The sequence below is a fragment of the Globicephala melas genome, chromosome 4 (assembly GCF_963455315.2).
Source record: "Globicephala melas chromosome 4, mGloMel1.2, whole genome shotgun sequence".
NCBI lineage: Eukaryota > Metazoa > Chordata > Mammalia > Artiodactyla > Delphinidae > Globicephala > Globicephala melas.
In genome coordinates, this window is record NC_083317.1 from 89,428,301 (window position 1) to 89,438,389 (window position 10,089).

The 10,089-nt window shown below is 33.2% G+C and overlaps 1 protein-coding gene across 5 annotated transcripts in view; it reads left to right on the forward strand.

Moving 5' to 3' along the window:
* TBL1XR1 (TBL1X/Y related 1) overlaps positions 1–9,605 on the forward strand; it is a 187,805-nt gene extending 178,200 nt beyond the window's left edge. For all 5 annotated transcript variants that reach the window (XM_030863264.3, XM_030863250.3, XM_060298402.2 and 2 more), the window contains 3 exons: positions 518–683; positions 3,678–3,779; positions 4,717–9,605. In XM_030863264.3, coding sequence (XP_030719124.1) covers positions 518–683; positions 3,678–3,779; positions 4,717–4,743 — 295 coding nt within the window. In that variant the 3' untranslated portion in view covers positions 4,744–9,605. The remainder of the gene's footprint in view (positions 1–517; positions 684–3,677; positions 3,780–4,716) is intronic.
* The last annotated feature ends 484 nt before the right edge of the window (positions 9,606–10,089 follow it).

A 10,089-nucleotide genomic window follows, 5' to 3' on the forward strand; every position in this document is an offset into this window, starting at 1 on the left:
AAAAATTCCATGAAATGGGAATGTATCCTATAAGGAATATTTTTTTTTAATGGGAACCTTTAGACACAGAGTTTTATTATTATTTCAGGTCATAATGGATATTTGTATCTGTAGATAGCAAATAATTTACTGATAATATCAAATATTGATTAAAACCCAAGTAATTGAGGCATAATGCAATAAAGTTTTTTCAGCATTTAAAAAAAATAAGTTAAAAACATATTTAATGTAGCATTTCAAAACCGTGGGTCAATATAAAGGAGTTATTTAAAGAGAAAAGGAATACAGTGAATTAGCTCATTTATGTTTTCCAGTTTACAGACTTGGAGATGCCCTTAATGAAGCTGTCATGTCTCCGATTAGCTTTGTTTCCAGAACACTTTCTTCCTAACAGCACCGTCTGCTTCTCATGAGGAATTCATGGCTAGCTATTAGGAATGGCTGAATATTGTAGATTGGGGGTGGGGCTGAGAGTATTTCATTACTTATAAAATCTTTTTTTTTTCTCCCTTGTCAGTGCATCCTTTGATTCTACTGTTAGATTATGGGATGTAGACCGAGGAATTTGCATCCATACTCTGACAAAACACCAAGAGCCTGTGTACAGTGTAGCTTTCAGTCCTGATGGCAGGTATCTGGCGAGTGGTTCTTTTGACAAATGTGTGCACATCTGGAACACACAGGTATGTCCAAGTTATTTAAATAGTCAAGTATTCTTATATAAGAATATAAGAAGCATTTGTCTGAACAGAATTTTTTTTTTTTAGTTTTGGTTGTCATTCCTTTTGTGTCATTAATTCAGTTCGTTTTTATATGAGCACTTTTTTGGGGGAATTTACAGCTAAGTAAAGATCGAAACCAGCTGAAGTGAGATTTTCATAATATGGACCAAAATTTAGAGTCTCTGTTTTATTTTTTCCAACAGTTTTGCAGACATGAAATGTGAGAGTTTAAGATGCATTTATTTAGATAAATGATACCATTTCTTTATGTTCTAAAAGAATTGTCTTCAGAGAAGGTATATATGAGCAGTTTAAAAAATGTGTTAAAGGACAAGGTTTTATGATTGAGCACATAATTTACCAGAAACGAACTTAAAACTATGTACCACCTTTTTAGGGACAATGCTACAGAGATCCTTTCTTAAAAATGGAGAAAACAGTTTTGTTGTTTTCATTATTTTAATCTTTTCAGTGTTTTAGTTTTTACATGCCAAATACTTTTTCTTTAATATCAGTCATGTGACTCTCCCTGCCCCACCCCTTGTTCAAAAATCAGATCTTTACTGCTTGTATTATATGCACAATAAGTTATTGTGGGTTATTTCTCTTTGTGTTGCTGATCACCATAGTTGGTCAGCCTATTTTGCATAAATCATCATTTTCCCATATTATTTTTGATTAAGTTATACATTCAAATGGTCTCCAACACCCTCCCCCCACTATAAAAAGGTATACACTGAGAAGTTTTGCTCCCATTTTTTTCTTGATCCTCTACAGATAACTTTTTTTATCAGTTTCTCTTTCATTCTTCTTGAGGTTTTTTTGTAAATAAAAGCATTATGATTCTTTCATTTTATACTCCCACTGTTTTATTTTTTCATTTATATTATACTCCCTTAGAATTGGTTTTTATATATGGTGTGAGGTATAGTTCTAATTCTGTCTTTCTTTATGGATCACCAGTTTTCTTGGCACTATTTACTGTCCCTTCACTGTTTCAGAATGTCACTTCTTTCATATACTACGTTCTTGTATGTTTTGTTCATAGATTCTCTTGTATTCCATTGATTGATACATTTGTATGTACCTGCATTGTTAGTTTAATTTTAGTGACTGTAACTTTGTTATTCCCCCTCATTAAGTCTTTTTCTTTTTCCTTCAGTAAAGTTTTATAATTTCTTCATAAAGATCTTTTTTACAAAATGTATTCTGAGATGCCTTATGGATTTTATTGTTACTGTGTTTAGCATGTTTTAAAAAATAATATTCCTTTTACTTGTGGTTGCTCATGTTTGGAACATTATGAATTTTGGCATGTTGATGTTGACTCCATCAAACCTGCTGAGCCCTCTCATTGCTTCTAATTACTAACCGGCTTGCAGGATCTTAGTTCCCCGACCAGGGATTGAACCCATGCCCCCTGCAGTGGAAGCACAGAGTCCTAACCACTGGGCCATCAGGGAATTCCCAATCTTTCTGTTTTGCTTGAATAGCAGAGGCTTTATAGATAATCTGCCGGTTGTATACATTTTCCATCACTCATTCACTCCATTTTGAGTAAATTAATTTAAAATAAAATTTGGGTATAGAACTGTAGAGTTCTAAGGGAAGACACTGCTAGACTTCTAAGGGCATTTGAGTAACCATACTGTTTTGTTGTATCACTATTGTGTATCAAAATGTCATTTTACTTTTTTTCTTTTAAGTTTGAAAATAGCAAAATGCATCTTGTGAGCTTTCAGTGCAGGAGAAAGTAATTGTCTTTTTTTCAATATGTACATCTATTTCTTTCATTACTTGGATGATATGTTATCTAAGCATTTGACAGTTAAATTGTTACAGTCTGGTCAGAACACAGGTTTGAGTAGATGCTGAGGATCCTTTGGCTTTTGTTAATGTGATAGCTCTGGCTTGTTGACCATGCTGTCTCGGTTCAATTATAGCCTGATTCAAGCTTAGAAATTGGTAAGTACTATTGAAAGACAGTGTCGGTTTTTAACCCCAAAATTGACAATCCTGTAGATTTTACTCTCTATACAACAGCCTATCTTAGATCTCGTTGGCGCCACTCCATTCTCTTCTAATTAACTGTAGATACTTAAGGCCTCCTGTACTCGTGCTTTTTCATTAATCTCTTAAATTGTGAGAAATTTTAGGTAGGAGGAAAAGAACAGTTAGACTTCCCATTGTGATCTTCTAGCTTAGTGATTAGCTTAGGGCTGGCTGTCTCAGAAGGTTATGTCTTGGTTCCATGTTGTGTTTAGGTAGTTCTGCTACTTCCAGTTTGAGTTTTTTAGTTCACCATGAAGCTGTGAGATACTCTTCTGGTTTGTCAGGACAGAACACCGGAAGCATATTTTTCATTATTTTTCATTTCTCACAGCAGAACCTCTGACCTTTGCCCTGTTTAATAACTGGTTTCCTAGGAGAATACATTTTTGTACTAAGTTTCAGTTATTGAATGGCAGCTGAATGATTTTGGTTTCCATTGCCGAAGGAATAAAATAATTGAGTTATATTTATGAGTTGGCTAAATTGATGATGAAATTGGTAGTGTTCCTGGTTGTACTTTGTTTTCTTTTAACTTAAAAAATCTTTCAATAATAATGTACATATGCTCTTTTAGCTTCTTTTATAATTCTCCTAGCTTAGGGGCACTTCTAGGGTCAAAGCACTTCTTAGCTAAGAATGGTTATCAATACTGGAGAAGCCGCGCGCGCGCGCGTGTGTGTGTGTGTGTGTGTGTGTGTGATCGGTTGAGAGCAGGCTAGTGCTGTCTGTTTGTAAAAGGATCATCATTTTACGTTTCTGGTATTTCAGAACTTGTTTATTTTGAAGTTGAAGCTAAATCCTACATTGGATTGCTAGAAATAAAGCCATATAATATTTTTACCTCAGTATTTGAACATATATAATAATATATTATTTTTAAGATTCCACTTCTCATTATTTTAGACAGGTGCTCTAGTTCACAGCTATAGGGGAACAGGTGGAATTTTTGAAGTTTGTTGGAATGCAGCAGGAGACAAGGTTGGAGCCAGTGCATCAGATGGTTCAGTAAGTATATAATGACGTGTTTCCAAAGGGTGTGTGTGTGTGTGTGTGTGTGTGTGTGTGTGTGTGTGTGTGTGTGTGTGTGTGTGTGTGTGTGTGTGTGTGTGTGTGTGTGTGTGTGTGTAAGAAAGAGAGAAAGCATAGTGAATAAATGTGGCTTGTTGTGGTAGTGACTACAAAAGTGTTCTTTTTAAAAAATAAATTTTATGATATGGGTATTGACCTTTTTTACTGAAGGCTCTATACTTTTTATGTTCATTTCATTCAGATAATGTAAACAGAATTTAGGCTATCTTTGCCAGAAGAGTGCCTTCATAATCAAGAAATGGACAGTTATTTTTAGTGTAAAACTTCATCACTGAAATTAAGTGTAGCACTGTGAGAGAGACTTGAATTTTTAATGCCTATTTTTGCCTTCTCTTCCTTGTAGAAGAGTGTTGGTGGCCCAGGGAAGGGGAAGTAGAGGCAGTTGGGTCTGCATTGAGGAATGTGTGATACCAAGAGACTTTCAGGATGAGGTTGGCCATGTATTCACAGAAATACTAGTGATGACTTCTAAAGCTCTGAAAGCCAAGGGAAGATGGAAAGGGGATAGCTATTAGCTGTTTACTGAAGCAATGGCTTAATGTAATCTGTAGTATCTTTCATTAAGATCCAAGAGATAGAAAATGGTCTATTTTGAGTATATTTTTTCTACTTTTTAATTAAGAGAGTAAATCTTCAGCATGTTAGCCATGGTTCTTCCTCTGTAGTATTAACCCATGGTTGTTAACTCCATCTGCTTTCAGCCAATTTATCTGATTTCTGTTGGTGCCCATTGCTATGATTACTTTTGTTTTACCAGTTTCGTAAACTTGGAACTAAGAAATAGATTCCAAACTGTATAAAAATGTACAATGAAATTCTTTACACACTGGTTGATTATTTTAATTTCTTACAGGTTTGTGTATTAGACCTTCGGAAATAGCGCTACTAGTTGGAAGCCATGGACCGACTATGAATGTGTATATAGCCAAAATGACTGTCCCCGACCCAAGTACTGCTATAGTCCCACTTGAACCATGGCCAGTCCACTACAGCCAAATCTAAGAGAAATATATACATACAGTGTATATAAACAAAATTGCACCCTGAAGATGACAGAATTTTGTCACAGCTTGTGAATTCTGTTCACCAAGTGCTGGAATCTAATCTGCTGTGCCCCTAAAATAGCATTTAGAAGTTTTGGATATGAAAAACAGAAGAGAGAAAAAAATAAGCGTTATAAAAGCAGCCCATACATGTACGAGTTTTTGGATACTAATGACAGCCTTGTTTCTCCCCTTTGAATCAGCAGACACCATGGATTATATTCTTTTTTCCCTTCAGTAGTTTAGCAGTTTGTATGTACAGAGAAAATGGACTTACAAAAACTTGCAGCAGTAGTTTGTTCTTGCTTTTAAACTTTGTTTTTGGTTTAGTTTATGGATGCATGAAGTAAGGGAGTGAATCAGTTTCTTGTTTATATTTTTTTCACCTTTTAAACAAAAAATTCTTAAAAATATTTTAATGCATTCTTTTGAAGAGATAGATGTTTGGTACATTTATGGCTCCCAGAGCATATATTCGATTGGTGCATGTTGTAGAAGGGGGAATTGGAAATTAAATGGAACTATATGACTTTGGTCATGTCAATCTGTAAGACACATCAGTAAAAGGGTATTATGCTCTGTTTTTTGTTTTTGCTTTTGCTTTGTGTTTTTGTTGTGAGGTTTTTTTTTTTTTTCTCTTTGTTTTTTTTGTTTTGTTTTTTGGTGATGTGGCTTAAATGCAATAGTTTCTTTTTTGGGACATATTTCTGCCAATTAAAGACTAGAAGGGCACAAAAAATTTTTTAATACCATAGAGAAGATGCATAAAAAAAAAATCTTCTGATGTCTTGTAGCCATAACTAAATTATGGTTAAAATGTGCACTATTGTGAAAAGGAGCAAAGTAGGTTTGAGGTTTTTTTGTTGTTTGTTTATTTGTTTCTTTTGCTTTGTTTTTTAAGAGATTAAAATGTTTCTGGATAAGGATTAGCTTCTCAAAGTGTCCATCATTCTGTGTAGAAGCTTAAATATGTAATGTAACCAAACTCCAGTATTAAAAATCTCTCATGTTATTTTTCTTTTTACAAAGCAAGATAACAACATATAACACTGCCATTACATGGCAAAATGTTTGCTACCTTAGTTTAAAAACAATCTTTAAAACAAAAGACTTGCTTCAAGGTGTTTTCACATAGCGGTGGTTCAAAATTTTTTAAAAAGGTATAATTGCACTAACTTCCCTGCTGCTCTAATTCTGCATTTGTGGTACTTGTGACTACATTTTTTCAAATAATAGATAGATTTAAGCTGCTATGTTTCGTTTTTTCAGTAATCACTACTATATCATGTCTTTTACTCTGTTTATAATATCACGTATTTTCTTAAAGGTATAGGTATCAGATCAAAAACCTCCTGTGCTCATGCAACTAAAAGTTAAACTATACAGAATCTACAAATGATAGCATGGGGCTATGTTTATATGTGTGATTAACAGGGTTTGTCATGATTAATGTAATAATCCAGAAGTGTCGATTTTGAAGAGAATAGTTGTCAAATTTATGTCTCAAAGATTTTAATTAAGGAATATCATTTATTATCAAGCTTGGCAAATTTATAACACTGTCACTAATTATTTTGAAGCTTTTACTGCTAAAATTTTAACCTATGTTTTAAGTTTAAGTAGAAACTGATTTAACCCAAGTAATGCAGCTTTGATTTTCAGCATTTGTTGTTTTGCTATTTTTACAAAACAGCATTGATTGAAGCAAGTCTTGGTTTTACTAAGGTAGGATAGCATTTGCTATTGGTAAAGAGAATAAATACACTTAATTTCACAATACATTGTTTTATGTGTACCCCAGTTGTTGTTAGTGGGGACTATGATACTGTAATAATATTTTTTAAAATTTACATCCAGAGAGGCAGTCATTCATGATGGTTTTGTGCCAGCTGTTTTTAGGGTTTTCGATCACATTATAGATATTTAGAACTATTACCCTGTGACTTACGTAGGAAACCTAATACGCTGAGTATCTGGCACTTGAAATCCTGCTTTTATTGCTGGAGGTCCACATCTGTGGTTGACCTCTGTTGTTGTTTTAAAAAAGTAAATAAAATTTTAAAAATCTGTGCAATAATTTTTAAATGTGCTCCCAGGAATAGACACAAATGTTTTGAGTATGTTTAAGCTGCATTTTCCTTTAGCGATGCATTTGTCAATTGCACTGAATTTAAATCTGAAAGTCAGAGGTGATTATTGATAGTACTTTTTGTATTTTGATATGGACAGTTTATTCATTTGCATACAGTTATTGACTTTTTTTCCCCAGCTGATTAAAAGATAGTCATGAAGTTCTGCAGTATAGCTGCCAAAATAGACAGCTACATGTTTATGGTGTTGTCATCTTCTCTGTTTTTTGGGGGGTTTTTTTGTTGTTGTTTTTTTATCTTTAGCTATTTTACTTAAGCATAATAGCCACAATAGGACATATAAAAGATTATAAATACAGAGCTTTATTATCCTGAAGTCTTGGGTCTTTTAAGTATAAACTATCAGAAAGGTATCCATTTTGTAGGCTTGGGTTCTTTGTGAGCATACAGTTATTTCTTTTTGCTGCTGTTCTCACCATCATCATTGCCTGCTGATGTGCCACGATGCTGCTCCAGTAGACATAAATAAGATTGCCTCTAATTTGAGCAGTAACATGATTATAAGAGACCAAGTTTCACAGCCTGTAAAGTTCTATTTTTGAGGTTCTTGCTTATTTTTCCTTCCTTTTTTTTTTTTTCTCTCTAAGAACTTATCTGAAGATCTACTGATTCCAGTAGATTTTCTGTGGTATTCATTATATATCATTGTTGTATAGGCTACTGTAAGAAACTTATAAGGAAAAATAGAAAGGAAAACTTGAATGAATAGAATACTCATTGATTAAAATAGAATAAGGAAAGAGCAGCTGTCACTCTTAAACATCGTAAAGGAATATCTTTTTTCTTCTCCATGTAGGAAATCCCCTAAGTTCTTAATATTTGTTCCATTCCCAATTTCCTGTCATTGATCAGGTACCATCATTGACTTTCAAGTGACTTTTAGAAGTGGTTAACTTTTAATTTCCTAATAGGTCTTAGAGTGTATTGAATTCTGTTTTAATTAGTTATTCTCTAGGTAAGTATGTTTTAGGATTAAACACCTTTTACAGATACTGAAAGTGCCTCCTTTTGTGGTGTAAAAAACAAATTATGGTGCAAAAAGTAATCATTAGATTGAATTACATGAAGGTTTTTTGCTTTTTGACATATAAAAATGTCAAGAGAAAGGCCAAAGATTTGTACTTTTTCACTTAACTTATAAAGCACTCCTTTTTTCCTTAAACTTATTTCTGTCAAATTAGATTTAATGAGAGAGTACTATTTTTAAGGAGCTATCTGTTTATGTAGAATGATTTTGTTAAGAGTAATGTAAACTATTATTGAGTAGAGGCCTGAAGAGGAGTATGCATTTTTGCTGTTTAAAGGACTCACAAGTGACCATTCTTATGTCAGCAAAAATGTTAAGTTTTACTAGATAAGTAGAAAAAATAAATCTCAAATGCAGTGCTATTTACTCTTTTCAAACAGTTTTCATTTTCTTAAGCACATTGTACATTTCTATAGAACCCGCATTTATTCTCACATGCTAAGGACGGTACTTGCATTTGGTGAATTACTGTTGACAGTTTCCACAGAAATCCTATTTCAGTGGACCAACATTGTGGCATGGCAGCAAATGCCAACATTTTGGGGAATAGCAGCAAATCTACAAGAGACCCTGGTTGGTTTTTTGTTTGTTTGTTTGTTTGTTTTCTTCTGAATCAGCAGGGACGGAAGGGGAGTTAGGGAAGTTATGAATTACTCCTTCCTGTAATAGCTCTGACGTGTCACGTTCAATATCAGTTTTTTTTTTTAAAAACGTGATTCTAACTAAATGTAGAAGAGAGAGCAAAAAAAAAAAAAAAGAGAAAGTGTTCACTTTTTTAATACACTGATTTAGAAATTTGATGTCTTATATCAGTAGTTCTGAAGTATTAATAGCATTCTTTATTTCCGCCTTTACGTTGACAGTGTTGAAGCAGGGTGAATAACTAGGGCATATTTTTTTTTCTAGTAAGCTGTTTCATGATGTTTTCTTTGGAGTTTCTGGATAAGTTGAAGAAAACATTCTGCATGTTGTATCTAGTCTAATGTACTTTTCCATCTCATTAAAAACAAAAACAGACAGACTGCATTCTGTAGCTCTGTAATCCCTAAATACAGAAGTAATTTTCTTCTTTCCTGACTTTGACATTGTAGCTATAATGTTCTAATTTTGATTTTTACAAATCCTTTGGGTCTAATTCTGTGAGCCTACTTATAGCACTGGATTAAAATGTCTGCATCATTTCTTTAGTTATCCAGTTAACTTTAAAACTGTTGTACAAGTGTAAACCAGCCCATGACAGTTTTTTGTACATGTTAAAGAACTTTATTGTTCAGTTTTCATGATTATTGTGTAAGGAAGACTGATATAGATGTTCTATGCTGTCCTGGACCATGTTAATTACACTTATGATGTATTTTGGTTCCACATCACAATGATTTGTCCCCAATGACCCTTTTCTCCTTTCTAGGCACATTTTTTGTTGTTGTTGTTGTTGCAGTTTCCCTTTGCATTGTATTGCTTTGACAACTGTAATTTGAATCAGATCTGAAAGAGGTCCAGAATAAAATATATTTTGATATTATGTTGGCTGTGTACATATATAAAACCTTTGATATCTATGTAGTTTGTATAGACTATTTACTAGTCAAGTAAAGGGAGAGGGATGCTATTTCTTGTTTACAATTCCTTGTTTACATTTTATTGCAATTACTCCTCCAGTGTTCTTTTGTAGAATAAACTTTTTTGCTCTGACTTAGCCTTCATAACATATAGCATGTCTATTCTCCCATACTGGTATTACCAGTTGTAACAACTGCCATCAGAACCCAAACCACTGTATTTCATAAATGTATTGTTTTACAAGATAGACACTTTAAGGTAAGCCCATAGATAAAATTACAAATTTTACTATTTTATTACTTCTCGTAGGAGATAAGATTTTTTAAATGAAGGGATTACTTACTATTTTTATTAAAGACTAATAGAGCATTTAATCAGCTAAGGAATAACAATTAACTTTTGAATTATTTTAAAAAAATCAATGTTGTACTTAGAAGACATTGTTT